General features: G+C 47.0%; 1 protein-coding gene and 1 long non-coding RNA gene across 2 annotated transcripts in view; both read left to right on the forward strand.

Annotated features, from left to right (window-relative positions):
- Positions 1 to 26038, forward strand: part of CAMTA1 (calmodulin binding transcription activator 1) — a 225776-nt gene that overhangs the window by 14333 nt on the left and 185405 nt on the right. The window contains 1 exon segment of the mRNA XM_032708679.1: positions 8818 to 8936. Within this exon segment, the coding sequence (XP_032564570.1) occupies positions 8818 to 8936 (119 nt within the window).
- On the forward strand, positions 18043 to 22139 carry LOC116797313. Its single transcript, XR_004360615.1, has 2 exons — positions 18043 to 18128; positions 21769 to 22139. It is a non-coding gene; the product is annotated as an uncharacterized LOC116797313 (long non-coding RNA).

The raw sequence follows: 26038 nt of genomic DNA on the forward strand, positions 1-26038 counted from the left end.
AATGCCACCTGGTTAACAGGGACGTGAGTGAGGAGAAAGTGAGCGTTCACCTGGGCTTCCTGGCTCAGATTGTGACGTTTCAGTTCTCTTGGGGGTGACAGTATTGTCACCAGAGCACACTCAGGCTCCATTCACTTTTCGGGCTTCCTGTGCCAACATAGGATGGATTTTTCCTACGTAAAGCCCAGGTTTTGGTGTGCTCAGCCCTGTGAGGCCGCAGCTCCACGGACCAGGCAGGTCAGTGCTCCCTGACTGGGAAGGTAATTTGTCCTTTCTGCTTGTTATTTATTGCAACTTTTGTCAGGTTTGGTGTTGGTGGCTGGTTTCTGGGGGCAGGTTAGGTGTGTCCTTGCTGAGGAGATGGGTTTGCTCTGCCGAGTAGGGCTGTGCCAAAGCTGCCAGAGAGGCGCCCGCTGTGCCTGGCGCTGCTGTCCGGTGTCTGTGCTGGCTGGGCCGGAGCTGCCGCTGCTCCGTGCCCGTGCACAGCACGGCAGCATCACCGAGGTGGGAACAGAGCATTCCTGGCTCTGCCTCAGCAGCTGGGATGTTCTCGTAGTAAGTCACAGAGCAGCTCCCCCGCTGACCTACTTCTGTGGTGGATTTTCAAGGAGATGCGATATAAACCATTCATTCCTTAAACTTAAACTCCACCTGTCAGAAACTTAAGTGGGAATGGTTTTAAAGCATGATTCAAGCAGAGTGTTTCACCAGTAGTGCAGGTGTTGGAGGAGAGAGCACGAGTTGCTTTGGATTTTTGTTACTTTAATGAGTTAAAAGCCGATGTAAATGGCAGCTCGAGGGCCGGCTGCGGAGCGCTGCTTTCATTGGGAAGCCGCCTGCTCCATCCCCCCAGCGCGGTGCAGCAGCGACGAGCCTCGTGAGCAGGAGCACACGGCTCTGAAGACCTGCCCAGCCTTGGAGCTCCGTGCTGAGCTTCGGGCTGAGCTTCGGTCGGGGCTTCTTGTGCCCCGCGAGCAGCAGGGGATCCCTGGCGGGAGGTGAGGTTTGGAATGAGGCTGGCGCCGCTGTCCCCTGGCTGCAGAAAAGAGTTCCACGGCTTGGAGAACTCGGGTGAGTTTCCTCTTTTCTGGTTTCCTGGGGCAGGATGAGGCTGGCTCAGTGACCAAGTGGCTCTTGCCATCCTGCAGCAGAGGGTTTGTGGGTTTTGTAGTTCCTGCTACGTTTTGTGTATCTGAGCTGAGCTGGGAGGACTGACCCTCGGCGGTGCCATCTTGGCAGCTGTGACAGCTCTGAACTTCATCAGGGAGGTGATGGGGGGGCCTTTTTAAAAACTTTCTTTTTCTAATTTAAAGTTCAAAATAGAAAGGATGTGCACGGACAACCTTGCTTTTGTTTCTGTGTTCTCGTGGACAGGTACCTGTAACCGTGAGCTTTGCAGAGAGCAGTGCCTGTGTGTTTGCTGTGTGGCTGGCGCAGGGGCCGGGCACCTTGTCGTGTGGTTGTTGCATTTTCTGTCTGTTAGTTTGGGCAGGGTCATAGGTGGGATAGCACACACCTTGCGATGAGCTGAGGGTGCTGGTGGCATGGGCTGACCGAGAGGGCAGGTGGAGCCTCAGATGTTTCTGACTGCGGAGGGATTGTTCAGGGGAACAACCTTTTGAAAACAAAACGTTCTCGATTTGGTTGTTAAACAGCAAATATTTACTTTCCTCTGCGGAAGTGTGTTGCGTAAGATTTTATTACTTAAACAAGCCTGAGCTTACGGTATGCTGATGGCTGGGGCTGTGTGCCATGCTCCGTGCTGCTGTCCAGCTTGGCAGGATCAGGCTGTCGCGGAGAGGAGGCAGCACTTGACACTCGGCTCAGTCCACTCCTTGCCCCAGAATCTTTGCTGGATTTTCAGCAGTTGGGATTTTACCAAAATCTCTGTTGTCAGAGATGGAAGCAAACTGCCTCCTAGTGAAGCTTCTAGACCCTCTCTGTGGGCTGTCAGCCAGCAGGACGGGTTCAGGGAACAGGCTCGATTTGCTTTTTCTAAATAGCAGGAACTGCTTGTGTGTGAGGTCAGTTTTCTGAGTACTTTTGGTATTATAACTGTATTATTCCTGATGTAAGGCATGGGACTTGTTTAAAACTCTGTTTTTTTAGTTCACTTTCTCATCTCTTCTTTTGTTTTTCAAAAGCACTTTGACTCTAAGGTTCTTTGGTTTATTTGTGTCAGTTTTAAAGCTACATCTGGAGGAAACCTTCCTGGAGATGTCATAACTCAGATTTCATTCTCTGTATCAGAAAATGATACAGGGAAATGATGATGTACAAGTAAGGTTAAAACAGATGTTTTAAAATTTAGTATTTGAGGACTTGGTGCCACCTTTACATTACTAGTGGTTTTAAATGGCTCCTGTAAAGACCTGCTTACAAAGGTGGATATTGCTGGAGAAAGGGGCAATAGCTATCCTACCTCTGTCCAGACAGCCTTTAGAAAGAAGGAGCTGGAATGTGACCTTCCTTTTTTAACATCCCTCTGTCTCTGCTTCAGTAAGCCACATGTGTCTGGAGGGTAGAAAAAACTCTGACAAACCCAAACCTTTCCAGGGAGTGAAACCAGGCTGGTGGAGTGCTTGTGGAATATGGGGATGGTTAATTGAAATGCAGTGCTTCCAGCAGCTTCCTGCAGCTTTGGTGTTCCCTGGCTTCCACTTCCACACCTTGCTGAGTTTTTGCTTTGTGGTTTTCTCTCCTCATTTGGTGTCTTGTTTTCACCTTCCCCAGCTCCTGGCACCCTGGCAGCCCTGCGTTGGGTTTGCGCTGTGTTAAACCCCTTGGGTTTGGAAAGGCAGGTTCACCTGCAGGTGCTTGCACCTGTCTTAGCCCCAGTGCTTTGGGGTGCAGCACCCACCCTGTTCCCAGGGCGATGCCGAAGGGGCTCTCTGTGCCAAGGAGCAGTCACGGCACTGGGTGAGCGAGAGCAAACTCTGTTCTCGCTGGGCAGGGAGCACTCACTGTCCTTCTCCAGTTGCACATTTTGGTTCAAGGGGCTGGGTTTTTCCAGCCAGCTCTCCAGCTAGGTTTCCAAACTCAAATTGTTCACGTGTAAAAAGAAAGAAGTGAGAATATCTGTGGCTAGTGGCTGCCAGTGTGTAGGCTCAGAATAAGCAAATTCCCTGCCCTTAGCCGGTGCTTTGAGACTTCTGGGAAATGTGTTGTTGAGAACGTCTGTAGTGTTGGAAACTGAATAAACAGGTGGTTTATTTTTGCTAGACCTAGCTGATAATATCCACCGCTCCTTGACTTCATTGCCATTGAATTTGATGGTGTAATTTCAGTGAAAACCAAGGTATGAAGGAACTGATGAGAGGTCTCAGCCAAAGGAGTTGTTGGTGATGGTGAGCAATGGTCTGGTTGTTCTGGAGCACTTATCAGATTTAACAGCAACACAGTGAAAGTTCACAGGTGTGAACACAAGGAGCTGCAGGGAGATGCTGAAGCAGCTGCACTATTTGAGTGCTCCCAAAGTTTGCTTTTAGGGTAGGTACTTATGTACACCTTCTGAATGCAACTGAATTCTTCTCTCAGCTAGCAGGGTGCTTGCAACAGCCTACCAGGGTGGGAGATGGAAAGAGGGGCTGGTTTTGCTGGTTGGGAAAGGTAGACTCAGAAGTGCTGCACAGTGTGATAAGCATACAGCATGAGAAATAAACAGCTGGTTGTGTCACCCAGCCCTCAGACAGCGTGTGGGCTTTCGTCAGGGATAATTGGGCTATCAAGCCTTCCCCAAAATTCACCATTTGAAGTTTTGCCTAACTGGTGTTCAGACTGAGTTCAGTTATAAAATGTCAAGAAACTTCTGCTATGTGAAAAGGACAAAGGAACTTGGGAGTAGCCTGTCACTGGTGGGGAGAACTGGGCCACTGATGCATAGCAGTGGTTTTAGCTACATTTCTGTTTCTTATGGTTTTCAAAGTGTTTGTAGAGCTCGTCATAGCAACAAAGTATTTGTCACAAGTATTCCAAGATATTAAAGCTAGATTCAGTACCTTCCTAGAGGAAAACTGTTTTGTTGCTCATCCTTGATACTGCCACCATTCCTGTGATTCCTTCCTTGTGCTTTTTGTTTTTTCTTGTTCCTCACGTATTCCCCACAGACAGCAGCCACAGCTGTACATGTGCTGGTTTGTGTTGGCCTCTCACTCCTGTTGTACATGTTTTACCTTTGCCTGAACTGTTTACCCTTTCCTTGCATCCTCCCCTCAGCCCTGGGCTGCATCCCGTGCTGGAGGACCGGGAACACCTTTGCTCAGCCAGCGCCCGACTGAGTGCTGGCATCCTGTGGAGCCCTGCTGAGACAGCCACGCTGCAGAGCTGGACCTGGTTATCTTCTCTTAGCACCCTTAATTGATATTTAGAAATCTACTTTTGTTGCCAAGAGATTTACAACTGTAATTGTCCAAATATTGCTAGGAAGCAGACCAAAAGCTGTTGGGTTTGCTTCTGTTGCTGCTTGTTTATGGGTGGAAAATGCCAGGATCGAAGTTGAGCCATGAGAAATAGCGTGGCAGTCCTGCAGATGTTTGGATCTGGGATTTATTCCTTCCAGATGGAATTTGTTGTTCTTTTCCCTGTTCAGAGGTCAGCAAGTGTCCAGGTGACTCTGGTGGCCCCCCCGTAGGGTGTCAGTGCGGGTGCATGTGTTGTGGGGCCACCCGTGTGCTGCAGGGGCACAGCTGCTGCCTCAGCACTCGGTCTGTGGGGGGGGTCAGCTGGATGCCAGCCCGGGATGACATTGGGATTTCAGCAGTTTGTTTTGTACTAAAGAGCCCGTTTGTAATGTTTAAACACCTCTTCCCTTTCTTGTGAGGTAGTTAAGAAGATGGCCAACCCTAAGTTATTACTTCATAATAATGGGTTTATAAAACTTGTGTTTGTGAGTTTATAGCTTACTCGTGATATTTATTTCTACTATAGACCTGTCTGCGGATCAGCAGCTGATCAACACCCTTTTGGCCATTTCTGTATTCTCCAATTACATGTTATATTGACAAACTATGGTAGTTAAAGGGGCTGCAGGTCTAAATTCACCTCCTGGATCACCGAAGATTTAAGAACCAGTTAAAGAAAAATAAAAGGGGGGGTGAGGGGGGATTGTTTGGAGAGCGGGGGTAGAGCACAGACTCTCTGTGTGATTTGCTGTTGTGCACTTTAAAGTTTTATGGTCCATGGTGCATCCCTTGGGAGGATAAAGTGCAAGAAGCATGAAGAAACCCATAAAGTGACAAAGGGTTTATGTGGTATAATTAATATGGAACTTTCCATGAACTTTGTAATACTTGTACTTTCTTAATTCTACATGAGTTTCTTGTTTGCTAATAAATAAACTTGAAGATTGCTAATGGAACTTAAATTTTGGATTTTCATCCTGAATGATATATAACAGGACACAGTGTAGGCTGCTATGTTTTAGTCTGTAGCTTCTTACTGGAGTTCTCGGCTGTGGCTGTGCCTGCCTTGGGAAACATTTTTGAGCTGTGGCCAGCTCTGCACTAAAAACCCCTGTGTCGATAGAGGTTTACTGGCAAATCCTCCCCATGTCAGTGCAGCTCTGCTTGCACAGGCACTTCTTATTGACACTGGACGGGTTTGCAGACCTCGGTGTTGTGAGTCGCACCCATGGCAAAAATAAACGAGGAGAAAGTTCAAGTACAAATCTGGATTTGCACAGTAAAACCAAATCAGCGCTGTGAGGTTGCAGCTCCTGTTTTTAGCTACTGAGGAATTTTAGTTGGAGACAAATGGAGGAGTTTGCCTGTGGGTGTGCTGGCCACGCTGCCGGGAGCACGGGGATGCGGAGCTACGTGGGCTCTTGTTCCTCTGCCTTCACCAGGAGCCCCTGTGGTGGTGGGTGAGTGCGTCAGCTGGACTAGGAATGGCAGATTTGATTCAAGCCAAAGGATAGCATGGGGGTTTTTTTGCTCCACCTCCCTAGAGATGTGCGTGTTTCATTGGCAGTATCACAGTGTTATTTGTGAGGAACAGGAGCAGGGAAGCGCTGGTTCATTCAGAGGAGTGGGAACTCTTGGTCCACCAGTATTCACAGTGCCACTGGAAGAGCAATCCTCTTCTGTGCCTGGGTTTCCAGGGACTTTCCTCCCTGTGGGAATACATTCTGAGAGATTCTAGTGGGCAGAGAAGTGAGTGTGAAGGCAAATGTGTGTGCATCATTTGAGGCGATGAGTTTTTCACCCTCATAGCTGGTTGGCTGACTTTGTCCTTTTCCAAGGTCAAACCTGGTTTAGAGGTCACAGAATTTAGGATTCACATCCCATAACGTGATTGTTTTGTGTTGTTCTGACTGTGTGGCTCGAGGAGTCCCTAATGAAAAGATTGTTGGATCGAGGCAGGTGGCAGTTGTTGTTTTCCACATTGGGGATTTTTTGGAATGAAGAAATGTCATTGCTAAACACAGAAGAGGGAGGCATCTGTGAGATGTAGTCGCATTACAAGATGATGAGAATGACCTTCCCTTGCTGTAATAACACAAGGTGGGAGATGCTAACAACAGGAGTTGGAAGGTTTAGCATCAGCAAGTTCTGACAAGTTCTACCAAAACATTTTAAAGGGATCTATTATCCATAGGCGCTTTCTGGATTAATAATACTGATAATTGATGACAATGGAAGAAAGTTAATAAAATGAACTGAATAATTAGAGGTCTGCCAGCCCTGCAAAATAATGGAATGAATGATAGAGGACTTGACTGATACGGAGGTAAGGGGAAGTAATACAATTAATGTCAATTAAAATGTGTCCATGGAAAATAAGCTGATGAGATGTAACTGGGATGTAGTTTGACTGATAAAAGCAATAATGTGTGCTGTAAAATACTTTGTGCCTTAATGAATTGAATGTAGAGCAATGCAGTGTTTTGAATGAGGAATGGAAATGGTGTAAAATGAAAGCAGGGAGCGTGAAGTGAGTACCAGCTGCATCGGGCTGTGGATCTGGAAATGCAGGTGGGAATGGCTGAGAGCTGCTGGCAGGGCTGCCTGGCTCTGGTCTTTGCCCCAGGCAAGTTGTGTCTTTGTCAATAAGCCCAGGCGTCACGACATGGATGTCTCTGAGGCTTTGAGTGGCTTGGGTGGGGGGAAGTAGCAGTGATGGCAGTCACATGTGCAGAGCCTGGGCTGGGGAAAGGATGTGGCCAAAAAGCCCTGTAGAGTAACGGTCTGAGATACTCAGTGTCCAGCTAGAAATCCTGGAATGGTGTGCAGAGCAGTAATGGAGGGCACCCTCTCGCCCATTTCTTTATCGGTCCAGCAGAGATCGATCCTGCTTGACTGCTCCTTGCCCAGGAAGAAGTTGGGAAGTGGCAGCTCTGTTGATTTAGTCCAACACAGTCGCACAGTAAAGTTCCCAATAACTCAGGGAGTGCGCAGGACTCATAAATTACAGAGCAGCTCACGTTTATCATACACATCGCTGCTTATCTTGTAAACTCATCTGCTGGGCTTGCACGAGCAGTTGATTTAACAGCATGTATATTGTTGAACTTGACACATCCAAGAGTCTAATCAAGCTTTAAGAATACCAGGGATGTCTGGCTGCTGGTGTGAGGTCTCTACAATTCCTAAATCATTTCTAAGAATGCTCGTGGGCCAGGCTCTGTTGGGTTCGCTGCAGGTCACAGGGAATGTCTGTGTTGTACGAAATTGCAGAGGAGTTTTATCATATTGCTGGCATCTGTTTAATGACATAAAATGATTAGATGTGTAAAAGGAAGAAGTTAATATCCCTTTTCTGTACACTTCCAAATGGGAAATGACTATAAATTAATTTTGTAGGGTAAAATGCCAGAGAGTAAGTGTACTGCTTGTGTGCCCAGGATCTGTCATGGGAAGTGAGAGGATGGGGGAAGAAGGCAGAGATGGTGTGGTTGGAGGGAGAACTGGTAAAGCTCTGCATTGTGACTGGTCTCTCTTACCCTACTGCTCCAATTCCCTTTTCTGTGGGGACTGATTTGGTTGATAAACACGTGCAGCTCATGGATGCTCTGAGTCTCTCGGTGGTGTTAGAGGATTGACAGACATCATCAAGGTGCTGCTGCTGGGACTGCTGTGGGCTGGTGTGGGAGTGCAGGGGTTTTTGGACATGATTTTTTGAGGGGAATTGATGCGCCTTCTACATATTCAACAATAAAAAAGAATAGTTTTGTATTCTTCAGTGTTTCTGCTTTTGAGACCCTCAGATATGGTGAGGTAGGAAGATTTCCGGCCTTCTTTCTCAATTCCGTGTTGAGGAACTACATTCACTTTCTGAGCTGTGCATGAGAAGAGGAGTAACCTGGGTTTGATTGGGTACTGTGCGTTCTAGTTTTAAATGAACTAATAGACCTTGAGTTGCATTTCTGCTGCAGCTTGACAAAATTATAGCAGGTACTGGGGCTCTGTGCTTATTTACTTGCAAATCCTGTCAAGTGTGAACTTCATTTATGACTTCCCTGGCAGGTTGTGCTGCTGTGGTCACAGCTTCTACAGCGTTTTGTCGCTATTGCTTGTAAAATTTGTCACTGAGGGAAATAATGACCTAAAATAGGCACAGGTAAGCACACACGGGCTCCTTGTGCCCAAATCCATCAAAGCTCTTCTCAGACTTTGCAACCATGAAGAATTAAACTGTATTTATACTTCTGAAATAAAGTAGCAGTTTCATCAGAAAGACATTATTTGTCTTGTTGGCATTGCAGATTGCTGATCTTGGACAGGGAACTGGTGGGTTTCCAAGCCTTGCCATCGCTCGTATCTCCTGGTGGAAACCACCCGTTCTCCCATGTGTACATCACGTGTCTCCTCTCCTTTCTAGATGATCATGGGAACAGCAATGGCAGTCATGTAAAAATCTTTTTACCGAAGAAGCTGCTTGAATGTCTACCAAAATGTTCAAGTTTACCGAAAGAGAGGCACCGCTGGAACACTAACGAGGTAGTTAAATCTCTTACTTATACTTAAATGTACCAGCTTACTTAATGCTTATGGATTCTTTTGTGAGAGCATGCCATGTGAGCTCCAGGATACGAATTCCTTGGCTCTGGAACCTGTTTAATAAAGTCCTAGTACATGCTGCAAGTGAGGTTTAAGCTAGACTTGAAGGCAAACGTGGAAGCTGACTACTAGTACAGTAGGAGCCTATTGCTCATGTGTGTGCGACTTGTCTCGGAGTCAAATCTTGTATCATCTTAATGACCCGTTTCAAAATGGTTTAAAATCAGATGGGTGTGTTTGTACCGTGCTGAACAAAGTGTTACCTTCCTGTGCATGGAGACTTCTGAACAAAAAAGCGGTGTATGTTCTTTCCTGCCACGCAGGGGCCAGGGAAATAACCAGCTTACCTGTGTCTGAGGAATCTTGTTAAGAACAAGACACACAGAACTTGGCATTTTATACTGGAATCCAGTTACCCTGAGTGTGTTCATTCACAGGTCTTCTGTTAATGCATCATGGTTGGGGTAATTTAAATTAAACGGAAGTATTTGAAATTTGGGTATCTGTGGGCCAAGGTGAAGTTAAAGAATTACCCAGATAGCTCTATGATCCCTAGGCTTTATTCCTGCTGGGCAGCAAGGCTGGATGTCCCACGGCAATGTGCACAGTGTAGTTTTAGTTTTCAGCAGCTTTGTCTTACTGTAGCTTTGCCTTATTTGTAGGAATCACTTAATAATAGAGGTGATCCACTTGGAGAAATGACTGTAAAACTCCAGTTAATTCTGCTTGTCGAGAGCTGACTGGTCCTGTCCCTCTGATCCCACATTTGTAGCATCTAAACTTGTTAACAGAACCTGTGCTCACGAGTTTAACACCTGCAAGTGGCAGCTGAGCACAGGATCAAACACAGCTCACTCGTGTGTATGTTTGCTGAGCGTAGAATCAATCACAGAGAAGTTCCTGTGTGTATTTTTCAAAATTGGAGTTCTAAACCCCCTTCCTTCTGCTGTCTGGAAGTTACAGTCAGGTATCTATTTTTAATATACCAAGTACAGTGAGGGAATGAATCAGCTTTGGGGGAGTTGCTGGCCTTGGCTTTTGTGTAGATGTTTTTGGTTTGGGTCATTTGCATTGAAATGTAAATTGTAGAAAACGTGGGTTGTGGTTCATTCTGCCATCGAGTTTGTGCTAACAGGGGCAGGGTATTGAGCAGTGGCAATTCCAGTGGCTCTGACAGATGATGTTTGGTCAAGGACAGTTGGGAAAACAAGGTCTTCATAGGTTTGTGACACAATGATGCTCTTCCCTGCTATTGGAAACAGCTGCTTGGGTTTTAGTCACGTTCTCTAGTAGTGCTGCTGTCCCAGGGCAGAGCCTTGGGTACATTCCTGCGTGTACGGCTGCGGGCAGGTTGGTGTGTGGAGCTTCCCTGGGCACGGGGCGTGGCAAAGTTCATCATACAGCTGAAAACTGTTATGATTCATGGGCAGGACAGGGTGCAAACAGGAAAGCTCTGCTCCGTGTGGTATGTTAGGCTGGGAGCTGAATTTGGGAGCGTGGTCTTCCTGATAAGAGACATGTTAGTGTTCCGGGGAGCACGGAGCGAGCGGCTCTGCCGGGGCTCGCCCGAATGCTGCTGGGGTGGGCTTGTCTCATGCTGTAATTCTGGAAGGATTATTTGCTAATAGCCACAGGTCATCAACTGGGACGTTAAAAGCCAGACCCAGCATGCTTCTGTCTTTTTGAATGCCAGGTTTGTCACTCTCCTTTGTATCCTCTCCTCCCAAATCTGTTGCTGTGGCTGCCACTCCACAAGGAGGTGGAGGCCGGGTCTGTCGTGGGTTATGGCTGATGCTGACACTGCCAGCCTGTGTGGTGTGGCCGGTGCAGTTTCCCTACTGAATTGTTTCAATGGGAGAGCTTTTCTTGTGGTCAGAGAATTTTGGCCTCGTTAGTTCAGAGGGGAAAAAAAGAAAAAGGCAGTCTTATGCCTAGGTGAAGTCTTGGAAATTTGTGTTAATTATGGGGAAGGAAGGATCTGAGCTGCCAGATTTTATTGCCTCCCCACCCCCAATCTGAAAGCTTAATTCTGTTCGCTGTTAAAAAGCTTGAATTTTTCTTAGGGTATAATTGAATAATAATGTTGGACTACATTGCCAAGGCATTCCTAAGGGGATACATTTTTTTCACCTGATACACAGGTGTTCTGCCTGTGCTGGTGAAGGCAGAAGTTATAAAGTAGAGAAGAAAAAGATGTATTTTATACAGTGGTGCTTCAGAATCTTTGCACTAATTTCGGAATACCTGGTTCTGTGTGTGAAGTGTCTCCCTGACAGGGAGGTTTGGTAAAAGATGGAAAGTAAATGAAATGCTTAAATAACTTACACATCTGAACATGTGTGTGACAACGCTGTCCTCCCTTAAACTGTGTGTGTTTCAGCAGTCATGGGTGTCTGTGGGCTGTGAAGTGTGAGCGCAGCGGGGGGGGTGTGGGGTGGTGTGGTGTGATATGCATCCTGAGGGAAGGTGGGGGCCAAACCCCCAACCCTACCATGACCCGGCTCCTTTCCAAAATCCTTAAGCATTGCTTTTTGGGCTCCTTTGCATGGGGATGCTTCAAGGAAGCTCAAACACAGCTTTACCTGCCTCTGTGGGGCCCTGAACAGAGCACACGTGTGTTCAGTCGCTGGGAAGGTGAGGTGGGCACGTGCTGTCACTGGGCCTGGGCTCCATCAGCCCCGTGGTGCTGCCAGCACAGAGGTCAGAGAGCAGATGGGGTTTGTTCGTTCCTCTGCCAGGGCATCACCATGGGAACACTGCAAATAACTTTTTCTGAGCGCTTTCATCTGCAGCTTGAGGATAACGGTCAGATGTTGCTCTGGATTGGATAGCCGGGATGGAGAAACTGTATCCTCGGAGAGCTGGATGGGTTGTGGTTGATTTTACAGGTAGTAAAATCACGTGCTGAGCAGCAAGAGAAATGGAGCACTTAAAAATGCTTCAAACATGTTATCGAGGTGTTTGCTTTCCATCAGAGCATGCATTTGGAACTGAAATGTTTGATGGAAATACATTTACATACCAAGATGTCATCTTGTCTTAAATCAAGTTTATAGCAGTTTTGTATTTTCTACTGAAGGAAGTGTTCCTTGTAATTCAATTTTTTTTACCAGAGATAGAAAATCATGAGTTTAGCCAAGCAATTAATTACATATTTAAATTTTAGAGATGCCTGTGAAGGTGTGTTGTGCTTATTTTTCTGGCTCTGGGAGAGGATAGAGACAGGGTTTCATACAGTTTCTCACGTTAGGACAAATCAGTTAATTGCTAGAAAGTTTGGCAGCGCTCTGTGCAGGTGAGGGAGTTCCTCACTTTCAGGGTTCAGTTGTCATTCATTGTGAACCACTTCAGGGTTTGTGTAATGCAGATCCAGTTGGGTGTCAGTGCACGGATGGAGCAAAGGCTTCCCGCCCAGTGTGCTGGCAGTGCACCTCAAGCGAGGATTTCAGGGGCTGGGTCTCTGCTCCCTTCCATGGGCAGTGGGCCCAGGCTCCCAAAGCACTGAGCCAGTGGCCTCTGGCGCCCCAGCTGAGCTGCTGTGTCCCCTGATGGAGGTGGTAAAGATGTCTTGGCTGCCTCATTACCCACTAGTGGCTTCAGGCAGCAAGATACATTGTCCACAGGAGATGCATCCTGCTGCTTTCTGTCCAGGGACCAGGTTATCTGGGATGAGAGAGCTTCCAGGGGCACTGGGGCTCAAGGATGTTGGAGTAACCTTGTCTCTGCACAGCGCTTGCCAGGCACCGGATTGCGGCTCTGAGCAGAGATGCCGTTCGTTAACATTGGCAGACGCAGTCATTAATCATCCTTGTAAACACTTAATGACATGGTGGGAGAAAGAAGAAAAAGTTAAACATTGGAAATGTAAAATGCTACCTCAGGCTTTGGTTCCAGCAGTGTTCTCTGTTTACGTTCTCTGCTGGGAGAAGCCCAGAATTTCCATGGTAGAAAAAGCAGTAGTAATTGCTTCATGAACTTGGGCTTGTCTGGAGGGGCACGACAGAACTGCCCTGCTCTCTGGAATCGACCAGCATCCACGTTTTGCAGATTCCAGGCTCAGGTATTGCTTGGGAGAGTATGCAAATAATGCAATTATGAAACTCTGTATTTTGAGCATTATTTAGCATAGGAAAAAATTCTTTGCCTCTGCTGCCCTGGGGCCCGAATCGTGTGTTCACTGACATCTCGATGTGCTCTGGCGTTCTCGCTTTGCTCGCACGGCACTGACATTCTCCTCTTCGCTTGACAGAGAGTTATTTGCCATCTTTTTTCTAAAGCACAGAGAAGATCTTGAAGGTTTGGAGAATTGCCTGAGGGACGTGAGGGACCCAGACTGAATGGGGAGTGAGTCTGGAGCCTTTGGGCTGGCTGTGATGCTCCGAGACGCTGGCAGGGAGGCAGGAAAGCGATAGGTCCCTGCCGCCTGCCACTCCAGCTCTCCTTGGGCCTGGCACTGAGCTCCAGTCAGCCAGTCAGCACCCGGCTGCTGTCGGCCCTGCCCTGGTACAGACCTGGCAGCATGGCTACTGCCACTGCTTTTTTTTTTCCTTTTAATGCTTTTAAGTGCCTTTTAGAATTGACTCTTACAAAAAACTTGCATGTTTTAAGGCTGCCCAGGATGGCACAGTGTACTGTAACCCTGCACTACATGTCCCAGTTCATTCTTTGTTCTCCAAAGTAGCTGAATATGTTACAAATTTGTGGGGTTGAGCAAATGTATGGGACCAGTTTGTGTCACCCTCGCAATCAGAGCATGGAAGGGGTGCCTGTCCAGGTCACGGTGTCCCCTCTGCGATGTGCCATCAAGATGGCAAAACTCCCTGGAAAAGGAGCAGCACTCAGTATGGTTCCCTGGGGACTGTGAAGTCCAGAGTCCATCAAGCTCACGTTAGTTCGGGTGTGTAAAGCTGAAGTGCAGGGTTCCCGAAGCTGAAGGCCGGCCACTGTTGCAAGAGCCCTGCACCTGCAGAGAGCTCACAGGGCTGGGACATCCCCACGGTCTCTGTCGGCTCTGAGGTATCTCAAGAGCAATAAGAATATTGAATTTTGACTAATTGCCTGCTGCCCATGTGATCACAGAGTATAAAATATTCTGAATGGTAATGGCAAATGCTGTTACTAGAAGTGCTGTTGGTTTTGTTCTGCCTGATGATCCATGGCTGAAGGAGCAGTGGGGAAGTGCTTCCCCCTAGCAGCTCCTCCTGCCCCTGCTACTCTGGCAGCTGGGGTTGCTCCAGCTCACCTGGGGACTGAGGCATGTTAATGCAAGGGGTTGGGAATGGCAGGCAATGCCCTCTTGGGGGCAAAGCGTTTGCCAAGTGCTCAAGCAGCCAGAGCATCTGTAAAATCCAGAACATCGGTGTCAGTTCGCATCCTTCATTTCAGTGGTGGTGGTCTGCGAATCCCTTACCTGGGAGAGGCCTGTCCCACCTGGGTTTGTCCACCAGTGAGCTGGGTATCCATGCTGCCAGCCAGTGGTACCGTGCTTCCAGAGCCTGTCCCTCCTCTGGGCCACCAGCAGGAATGAGGGGAACGCCACTTCCTTTGAAGAAGAAAGAGCTCTGCAAGTGAAGTCGAAGGGAAATAGAGTTTGCAGCGTGAGAAGAGCAGAGCAGTAGTGAAGTGTTCATACACCTGGCTGGGGTTGTTTGGCACATGGGGGCGGCTCCTCCCGCTGTGCCCGTGCTTGGGTTTGAGACTGATCCTGAATGAGGCAGAAAAAATGAAGAAGCACTTCATTGTGGGTTTATTTTGTGAAATTAATGAAATTATGTGCTTTGTTTAATGTGCAAAGCAGGAACATGCTGCTGGCATTGCTTTTGCAGTTCCTGAGTTGTGTGCTGTGAGCAGGCTGGGGACTGAGCAGAATCGGAAGGTTACCTGCTGGTCCTGGCAACTTGGAACAGAAGCAGGAATACCTGCCATGCTGTTCATGCTCAAATACAGAGGGATTCCTTATCTTCCTTTTTGGGAAAACCTTTTTTCCCCTTCCCTTTGGTTCTTGTGGGCACTGCTGAAAAATGGCTGATTTGGCAGTTCAGGGCAGTTAGTGTGTCAGAGTACTGGAAACAGAGTGGCTCGTGTAAAGCACAGCCAACAGATCAAATGGAGGGTCGGGGATAATGCACTGCCCTCCTCATTTGTTTTTGTTTTCCAAGTGAACTCAATTGAATTAATTAACTTTTTTTACACTTAATGATAACCTAAGGAAAAAAAATTGCTTCATCATTAGTTTTAGCATATTATACACAAAATATAAAATAGTCGTGGTATTTAACCACCTGATTGTTTGGCATTAGCAAACCTGTTGAAGTACTGCTGAGTATTTTTGAAACTCTCTAGAGATTAGTTTGGAGTGGAATTGGTCTGGTGGAATTGTTTTTTTTACTGTGGGACATCTCTAGGTCCTCCACTAAGAGTGAATTGTGTAAATGACCATAGTTCAGCAGCTGTAGAGCAGCTCGGAATCCTTTGTCTGTCTTATGCCTAACACAATTAAAAAAAAAGAAGGGTATTGTAGATTGCTCTGGGAATGTGGGAAAATAAAGTGGAATATTATTTCCTCCAGTTGATGGTGTGCTTTTCCTAACCCGTGTCATCTGTTGCAGCTCATCCTTGTTAATCATATATGGTTACACCTGAAGTGTAGTATCAGAAGAGAAAGTGGAATCCGGTGTGTGGGGAATAAAAAGTTGGAGTTATTAATTACAGCACCCTTCTTGAAACGGGAGGGAGTCATCAGAGTTCATTAATTCAGTTAGTATTTACCTTTTTATCTACAGGAACACCAGCAGTAGTGGTAGGTACCTCTGCATCATGTATCTGGGTTTCTGGCTTGCCCAGCGCTAAAATACTCACTGGTGTTACACAAGTTATACTTTGTACCTCATTTTACAAGGAAAATGTTACAACAAAGTCAATTTACAAAGTCAATCTCAGTCTCTCTGCCAGGGCCTGGCATTACACACACAAAGGAATTGGTTCACTTGGCAAATGAATGGGAACTGAGGAGATTATATTTTGTAAATGATTGAAATCCTGTCATCTTGATCTCAGGTTTGCTGCTTCCGAGGGTGGCTGTTGCATTTGGAAGAGAAAAATCAGGGAATTTAGGTGAAAAATTAAAACTAGATATGAAGGAAAAATTAGTGCCAATCAAAGCAAAGCTTTTCTGCAGGGGCAGTGCCTGAGAAAAAGAGGGAAACCGGTCTGTTTCCTGCCAAAGCAGTGATCATTGCAGGGAAGTGTCCCGAGGAGAGTGGGAGGGGATGGAATTACTGTGGTAGGGGGGAAAGAAAAACCAAGGCTTTGTGGATGTGGTGTCAGTGCTCTGCTGTTGACAGACCTCAGGAGCTGTTTGGCAGCACACAGCCTTGGGGCGAGCCAGCCACTGGGGAGCCCCGGAGAGCTGCACCTCCTGGGAGGCCGTTGTAGTTCCAGGGGTAAAATGTTCCTAGAGTTGCCTAAAACTCATCTTTGTGTTACCTGAGGACTAGTGAGGGAGCTCCACAATGTTGGTGTGCCCCACGGGAACATCCATGTTGCACACCTCTGTGAGATTCCCGAGCTCTCAGTCTTCCTAATCACACCACTCATGTTGGTGTGTCGGACTTAATTAGCTGCTGAGTCACTGCAAGTCTGTGTCTGTGCTATTGAGTGAAGTCCCTGGGTTCCCAAACTGCTTTCCTTCACAGCGAGGTCATCTGGAACACCTGCAGTGTGAGTCGTGGTGAGAGGAGCCAGCCCAACAAAACGGTGAGGGAACAGTGGAAACGTGGACTTAACTGGTTTGGTTCACAGAAATTGGAATTGAGAAATGTTGAAAATAATGGCAGGAACTGAGTTTTAACTCCAGCATGTGGCAGTAGCTTTAGCAGGAGGTTTTGTCAGACACTGCTGCTGAGGGGGAATATGGAGCTTTCTGTGTTCTGCAGTGTGTTCCTCACTGTGACATGTGTGAAGCAGGAGTGATGTGGAAGGATGAGATGTGTTTTCTGGAAAAACATCCGGGCAGACTAGATCCTTGCACTATATGTCAGTGTTACACACGGTGGTTCTCTGACGCTGGGGGCTTCTTTGCCTTACAAAGATAGAGGTTTGTGTGGCGATTTTGTTTCTTGGCTTCAAGCATCGGGCTGGTTTGGTCCAGATAAAAGACTCCCAAAAGTTAATGCCTTGCCAGGCAGGGGGAGGGATGCTGGATTGAAGAGGGATGCAATGCCCTTGGTGGTTGTCTTTCTCCAAAAGTTATCTGATGTAAATATTACGTTCTCTGCATAAATTTATTATAGATAATTGACTGCATCTTGCTTGGAAATGGGTACCAAAGGTTGTTTTATAGCTTCTGTGTAATTGAAATTCCAGGAGGAGAGGCCTTTGTCTTAGAAACCACATTTGAATTACTTTTTTATTGTAGTGTTAAAGCAATACGTTACAATGCGAGGGGTTCAGTGTGCACGTGTGTCAGTCATTACCAGATTTCCACAATCACAGTGAATAAAGGAAACTCTTGGAAAAGCGTGTCAAGCTTTCCCTGAGCAGCGATGATCTGACAGTTGCATGGACAGCCCGTGTGTTCTGACCTCAGCAGAGCCTCCCTGGCACAGCTCAGTGCCCGTGTGGGACTGTGTGCTCTGCCCTGCAGCCAGCACAGCTCGGGCTCTGCTGCCTCCTGCCCTCAGCACTGACCAGTTTGGGCAGCAGGAAACCAGCACCCCAGTGTGGAAGTGGGGAAATTGTAGAAGCCTGTCTGCAGGGAGGTTAATAATAACAAACCACAGTGGCTGGGAACAGGAGTCATCTGGTGCTGCCAGGGTCGGTGGCCCCAGGAGGGATCGGTGGCCACAGGAAGGGTCAGTGGCCACAGGAAGGGTCAGTGGCCACAGGAAGGGTTGGTGGCCACAGGAAGGGTCAGTGGCCACAGGAAGGGTCAGTGGCCCCAGGAGGGTTGGTGGCCGCTGGCACAGGCCTGGGTGTGGAGTGTGGGAGCTTTGATGTGCTTCCATAGAAGGTTCTAGTTTTACTCACTGAAGCTCCTTTGTTTTACAGAGATCTTGATGCAGACGCCCTTTTGGATTTCTTTTTAATAGTGTGTGACCCTTCATCTTTGATCCCTTGACCTGCATTACTTTGGTAACCATTTCATTTTTTTAATTTCATTTCATTTTTAATTTTGGTGTGTAAGCTGTAACATTTCATCATTTTAAACTGTAGTGTTCTTTGACCTCCCCAAATGTCTTTTTTTTTTTTTCTATGAGGATGGGTAATGTTGGCTTTTCTTGAATAAACATTGTTTCATTTGTTAATAAACTGTGTAATTTGTGTTGGTTTTTACTTCTTTTAAGTTCAACAGTGTGTATGCTGCCTGTATAATACTTTACTTTTTTTGATCTGTGTTCTCCCAGTACGTAATCTAATTAATTTTGATATTTATGTACATCTTCGCTTTTCATTCACATTTTTTCTACAGTTCTTTTGTTCAGTAAAACCCACGGCCCATCCATGTCCCCTTCAGTCACATTTTGATAGCCTAAAGTAACCATGCGAGTATTTCAGATACTCTTATGAATAAGAACTATTCTTTGCTGTTGAAATTTTGTTCCCTATCCTGAAGATAACTTTTCCTAAGCATCAGCTCCAAACTGATAGCTGTTTTAATAAAAGATTAGGCTTTGGACCAAAATGAAAATCTCAATTGAAACTCAATTTGCATTTATTTTTCCATTATCTTTGGAGCCCAAAGGGAAGTTATCGATGCCTGGAGCTGTGCTTTAGGCACGGCTGTGCTTAGGGAAGCAGCATGGGGTGTACGTGGGATGGCAAAGCCCCCAAAGCTTAGTAGCTGATTCTTTCCATTTTCCTATTGAAAGGGAACCAGTGGATAAGACAGATTTTGGCCAGATTCTGTTTTTATCTGGTAAATGATCATGTGAAATCCATGGAGCACGGCCCACTGAAGTACAGATTACTTTTTAAGTGTCTCATTATTTTATTCTCTTAACATTTAATGCTGCAGTTTTCCTTACACACAGATGAAGCTTCTAAATGAACACTGAAGTGGATTTAGGTCTTCTCAGAGCCTTGTTGATGCTTATAAATATATCATTCATTAGAACTACAGATTAAAATTGCAGTGAGCTGTTCACATAGTCCCAGTGGGCTCTGCCAGTACCTGGCCTTGGGAGGAGCCTGAAGCCCACCTGAACACCCAGCAAGCTCTGCTTCCCTGTCTGGGGGTCCTGCTGACCCCCAGGGTGGAGACTGAGCTGCCTCCTTTCCTGTGAGTCCTCTGAAAGGCCCGGGGGATCAGCCCCAAGTTCTGTGTGAGCAGTAGGGATTCACTGTCATCACCAGAGCGTGGTTCAGGAAGCAGCTGGTTTGGATTGGCATCCCTGCTTGAGAAAGGTTATTTCCAGCACTGATCTCTGTGTTTAACCACAAGATCCCTGTTTTTAAACTGCCTTTGTGTGGCAGAATTGCCTGTTAAAATAACATGGCAGGTCCAGAATTCACAGAATTCTCTGCCCAGCACCTCCATGTTGGTGTGTGAGTTTCTCTGACCCCATGGCTACAAGCTGTGCTGGACCATCACAGCCTACATCAGTGCTTGAAGCATTCAGGTGGTTTCTTGCTTTCCCCTCCTGTTCCAAATTTTAGCTATAATAGTTTTTGGAGACCTGGAGTCATCAGTTCTGATACACAGACTGCTGCTCCTCATCAAGTGTGTCTGGGATAGCTGGAATTTGGCTTTGGCTCTGGATTTAATGCTGCCTGTCAGCCTGATAAGAAGGATCCTCTAGAAATCATCTTGAGCTATTTCTCCAGTCTCCAGAAAAGGGTTTTTAAAACACAGTGGAAAAAATACTTATTTTGCTCAAGAAAGCTCCTTGAAGACTGTTTTTCTCCTCCTTGTAACACATCTTTTATGTTGGCAGCAGTTAGATGTGAATGCCTTGACTTTCCAGGGAAGCAATTTTTAAAAAACCTTTATTTAGACGTCTGGAAACTGAAGGGAATCTCCCTCCCTGTGCAGAGGGCTGGCTGGCAGTTGCCTCCTGCTAGAACAAATAGCAGGGAAAAAGAAGAGATGGAATAAAAATGTTTGTTGGGAATTGGAGTCAATAATATAAAAACAGATGAGCTTAAAATATGGTTAGAATGTCTTGTTTCTTTTTTGTCATTTCATGTTTTGTCATGTCCATCCTGCCTCCTTTCGGAAGGTAAGCGCCCTGAGCCGTGGAACTAGCTGGGTGTAGCTCCCAAGGTGGTGGGGTGACAGAGTAGTGCATGCTTTGTTGTGATCTTTCCACGTATTGTGTTAGATGCAGATGTTTATTCGCAGAAATCGGTGTAATAACATGGGTTATGCCTGTTCAGCTGTTGCATGGGCTTCCAGGACGCTTGGGAAGGGAGGAGTTAGGAATTGTCCTCAGTTTCTTGTATAAAAACCAGTAAATACTAGCGAGAAAAGCTGCTTTGTTGACCCAGCAATAGCATTGCCCCAGCGTAAAATCCATCCCCAGGTTTCTGCTGCAGTGCTGCTGGATACAGCAGGAACAGCAACAGCTGACCCTGGGATGGCAAGAAATGATGGAACTTCATTCACTTTACTGAGCTTGTTTTTTACAGAGCAGGAACTAAAATACATGTTTTCTTCAAACACCTAATCAAAGAACTACACAAATGCTGCAAGATGTTTGCAAAGCAAAACATTTGTCTATTTAAATATTGAGAGAACACTCTATTGAGAGATTTGCTCCTGCCTATGGGGTTTTTCTGTTACTCAAAGCCAGAATGTTGATAACGTCCACTCCTGAAACAAGTCTTAATTTTGAAATCTGTGCAGTATCTTCTGCTGCTGGAGGCTTTTACATGCTAACCTTAACCAAATGCTGAAGGGTTGAATTGAAATCCCTGGCACATGTACAAGTGTTGCATGTCTTGCAGTTCAGGTAATGCAGCTGGGGTTGGATTAACGTAATCTGCTTTATTCAACCTGAGAGACACCTGTGTGTACTGCTCTTTTAATAAAACATACTCAGACAGCAGCAAATTGCTCACTTTGGCCTGGACTACTTTCAAAAATCAGATTTATCAGTCAGCATATGCACACTGTATTTTCTATTAATACTGATGCTCATCCAGAGGTGCAGGATGAAGGTACAGGACAGGTCTATACCCCCCGCCCAGGCCTGTATCTGGGAAAACACAGATTTCTGTGTAGTACCTTACTGTACACAGTAAACTAAGCAAGTGACAACAGACCTTACTCATGTTTCATGGCTGGTGGCTTCTAGGCACAGATCCTGCTGCTCTAGTGTGAAGGGGAAGGGAATTCCCCCTTTCCAGCAGAGCCCGAGCGCTGCTCTGGCCTCGCAGCAGGGCAGGGGCCCTGGCAGCAATTCTGTGGGGAGCTTCTCCCCGGGCTGGGGGTGAATTTCTCAGGCTTGTCACCCTGCTTGCTGCTCTGGGTGTGCATTGGTTTGCTAAGTCCTTAAATTTAATTATTGCTCCTGCTTTAATCTCTAACTTCTCAAAGCGCGTTGAGGTCTCTGATGGCTGAGAGGGTGAGCCGGTGCCGCTGGGCAGCCAGCCCTGACCTGCTCCTGTGCTTCTGCTTTTCCTCTGCTTCAGAAGTAGAACTGTAGCACTTGACACCCCACATTGGCTTTGTGTCTGCTAGAGCAGGGTCCTTTGCCTGTCCCTCGCTCGTAGCTTCAATTCAGCTCAGAAAATGCTCAGTGTTAAACATGTGTTTTTATTTCTCCTTCAGGTTTGGCTTGTCTGCTTTTCAGCTCTTCTAGACATTGGAAATTCCAGTTTGTGTTTATTTTCTCTGGATTCCTTCCCACAAGACAGAAGTGAATTCAGCACGGATTATTGGGGAGAGCCTTGGCTGGGAATAAGGATAATTGCAGTCTCTGGCTGCGCCACAGTTTCACTGATGATTTCTTTTAAGTTACTCACCTGCACTGTTATCCGTTTCCTCAGCTGTAAAATGTGGGTAATTACCTCCATTGTAAAATGTTACAGGGTCTGCTGGTAATTATATGAACGAAGCGCTAATTACAGTGATTATCCCTTGGACCTAGTCTAGATCTGGCTGATGTTCCTGTTGTGATGAACATATGAAACAAATACTACAACTTGCCTTTCTCTGTTCTTTGGAGGGGCCTGGAAGGTGCTGCGATGTGCGTTCCCGATGAAAGTTCTGCTCTGTCACCCGGGTCCATCTGTTCACTTCCTGTCCACCTCGGCCCTCACACGTTGGCAGGGTGGTGGGCTGAGGAGAGGCTGAGGAATGTACTGATTCAGTAGTTTGATCCATGTGTAATTTGATAACCGGGGTTTATGCTGCAGCTTCACTTTTTCTCTTGTGGATGTATAGTAGGTGGCAGCTGGGGCACAGTGCTCCTGAGGTACCTGTTGGGTTAAGGACAGCCTGGGCTTCACTGTTCCTTAAGAAGTTCTGACCTTGATGCCAGGAGAGGTGTCCTTCCAGCTGTGAAGATAATTTCCCTCCTGTAAAAGGCTACAGCTTGCAAGACTTTATTATCAAACATTTTATTTGCCTTTCTCTTCTCCATTTATTTAGGACACATTTTCTTTGTATCTGGGAATAGCTCCACTATTCCCTGAGCAGGGCTGGGTAATGGAGAAAGAACTGATATTCTTCAAGGTAGAAATGAAGTGTTGTCATCTGGAAAATCCTGCTGCTGCTGCCTGGATGGTGCTGTAGTTTCTGATGGTATTAGTAAGTTGTGTTGTATATCCGGTAGTGATGGGAGTCTCCTGTCCTACCCAGCCTTCCCTGACACAGACCTCGTGGCACAGTAACAAAAATCATGCTTGGTGCATCTTGCTGCAGCTCTGCCTGCTCTGTTCTGCCACGTCTGCTTCTCAGCTTCCTGGGTTCTGCAGGATGGATTTCAGCCCTTGCTTCCAGTCTCCACACACCCTCTTCCCATCAGCCTCAGCCTTTCATTGCCCTGGAAGAGCAGCTGTAGAGCTCAGTTATGTCTTCAGAATTTGGTAGCTGAGCAGCTCTTCCTTTCTCAGAGTTTCATGAGTGCAATGAATTTTTAACTTCCAAGAGGAGGGTTTAGTTACAGTCCAGGATGATGGTTTGGAAAGGCTTTGTGGCAATGGAACGGCAGTTTTTAATTGCAGTTTTGCACCTGAATTTTCCAGACTTGATGCTCTTCTCTGACAGCTTCTGTGATTGATTCTATGGCCTGTTCTTTTCCATGACAGGATACTCATGTACTTCAGGGATGGGAAAAACATGCCATTCCCAACAAGTGAAAACGGTCATTGCCAGGCAATTAAGGGTATGGAAAGAACTTCCCTCTCTAGGTGGAGGAAGAAGTAAATGAGGGATTATCATCCCTCCCACTATCACTCTTGCTTTAGAGCATGTAAACTAGAGATGGGTGTCTGTAGTGTGTCTGTGCTTCACTTAATGCTCTTCTGCCAGACTTGTTTAAAAATCCTGTTCATTTGAGAAGCAAAAAACTTGATTTGTTCCTGCAGAAGCATCATCTATTCAGATGAATTATTCTGGTATGAGGGGCTTCAAAAGTGAATGATGCCACACATTCTTGCTGCCCATTGCACAAGTGAACTGATCTGTATGTGCTCTGCAAGTCATGTATGCTGAGGGATGTTAAATTACTGCATAACCTGGAGGGTAATCAGTAATTCAGATTTTAGATTTATCCAACTCTAATTTTGCAGCATCCTTGCAAAAAGTGGGAAGGTGTATGATAGCTGGGATTTCTGTATCTTGGCACCACTCTGAATGCTGTAAATCAACAGTGTAAGTAACATGCATACTTTTTTTTAAACTTAAATGTTTAGTAACATAATAATTATAAACTCTCTCAGATCTTCCTTCTCTTAAAAATGAGTACACTGACTGGTTTTCATCGTGGTGCAAAGTGTTATGTAAAATCATTGTAACTTCTGATAAAAATGTTTTTAAGTATCTGAATGAAAATGCAGCATCACTATGAAAGTAGAAAAAGTGTTAACGTGGATGTGGTTCCAAATGATGTGCTGCAAAATGAAGGTTCCCCTAGTTTTGAGAGCAGGTTCTAAGCACCGATATACCCCATGGGGGGCAATCGCACACCCCAGGGAAGGAGTTGGGGTGCAGTTTGTATCTGTCAGGGATTGCTACAGGAAATCTGCTTTAGCCATGGATTTTTACTTGGTTTTGTAATTACCTGTCACTGCTTGGCTCTGTGAGTCAGTCGGTTACGAACGAGCAGTTGGCTGGTTTCAGGCCGGGCGGTGCCCCCGCGGTTGCCTGTCCTGTCCGGGCGGTGCCGGTGCCGCGGTGCTTTGGCATCGCCTCGCCCCCGCCCGGTACCGGGATGTGGAGGTGCCGCGGACGGCGCGGGGCCGCCGGCTCAGGCGGCTGGAGTTGCCCGTCCCTGCGGCATCGCGGGAGGAGGAGGGTTTCCAGCGCGCCCCGTTTCCAGCTGCCCCCGTGTCTGTACGGACGCGGAATCCCCACAGGAGGGTGCTGTGAAGGCACTGAACGTGCAGGTTTGCAGGAAGACCAGGGCTTGGAGGAGACAGCGATTGTAGGGCAGCCACCGGCGTGGCTCTGGCGAGGGCAGCGCCTGAGCCGCCCCGGGGAGCGCTGCGGGCGGAGCTCGGCGCCGGGCTCGCAGCATCCGCTGCCTGCCCGGGGGCTCCCACGTCTGGGTGTCGGAGCACAGGTGATGGCAGCAGGAATGCCAGCGCCCGGGTGCTGCAGGGTCGAGCCAGTGGTATCTGCAAAGTGTCCCAGGGCTGTTCCTGTGCCTCCTGCTCACAGCAGGTACTGGGACCCTTCCCCATGAGCGTTGGCTGTGGCCCACGGGTCGTGTGACTTCTTGACAACGAGCCTTGGGGCCACCCAGCTACTTTCCTGTCTGTATGTAGTATATTTAGTCTGCATAAGCAGCAAAATGCATTTGCTTGCAAGTAGAGCCTCTAAGTTCTGTTCTAAAATACTTTGTAAGTTGGACCCTTTTATTCAGTGTGATCAGATGAGAAATAACGGTGAGACTTCTCTTTGGTTTCTGGCTGTACAACTTTTCTTCCAAATATTTTAATCAAAGGTATGATTCCTTTTACATAGTACACGCTCATGCCAAAAAACCTCTCTGACAAGGCCAGTTAAGCAGCACTTCCAAGGGATTTTCCCTTCTGCTGGGTGCTGCTTCACCCTGAAATTCTGTGATCTTTTTAAAGTAAACAACCCTCTACCCCAGGGGCTGCATGTGTCTACTCTGCCCCTCGCTTCCTTCTGCTTTTCACTTTTTAAATAAACTTTTGAAACCAAGTAGAAAAAGAAACTGAAGTAGAGACTTCTCTTTGAGATGACCTCTAGGACATTTGGGGGGATTCAGTCTAATTCTGTTACATGGAGCGTGGGAACTCTGATGCCTTCCTTTAATGGCAGCAAGATCAACTGATGGAGCTGTGGTAGTGGGGGAGTGTAAAATTGGCTGCTTAGTACATGAAAGTACATCACTCTGAAACTCGGGACTGGGATCTGTGTGCGAGTCCCCGTGGGGGTTCCCTGCCAGCCACGGGGCATCGCTGCACGGGCCGGGTCAGTGCCCGCGTTTGGTGTTGGGATGAAGGACCGTGTCTGGCAGCGACGGTGCTTTGTGTTACCCTGTGGGCTTGGCACTCATCTGAAACTGCATCACCAAAACCTTTTGGTGGGATGGGTGATCCTGAAGCTTGGCTAATACACGCTGTGGAAGGGGTGCCTGGCGGCAGCGGGAGCTTTGCCTCAGCACCACATGGCAGGACCGAGCTGGTCTCGTGTCCGAACGCTGTTAGATCAGCTGCAGGCGCTTACAAATGGGCTTGGATTTTGGCCCTGTAAAGGGAGACATTCAGCTTCCAGGGGGAATTCTGCCTTGGCAGTAACCAGCCGTAGTTTGGTGGTTTCTGTTACCAGGCAGAATCTGTTTGGATGTTAGAAAATTAGAGCATAAATTCCTGCAGCAGTCAGCTGTGTCTGCGTCACCTCCGTG

Source organism: Chiroxiphia lanceolata, chromosome 22 (genome assembly GCF_009829145.1).
Source record: "Chiroxiphia lanceolata isolate bChiLan1 chromosome 22, bChiLan1.pri, whole genome shotgun sequence".
NCBI lineage: Eukaryota > Metazoa > Chordata > Aves > Passeriformes > Pipridae > Chiroxiphia > Chiroxiphia lanceolata.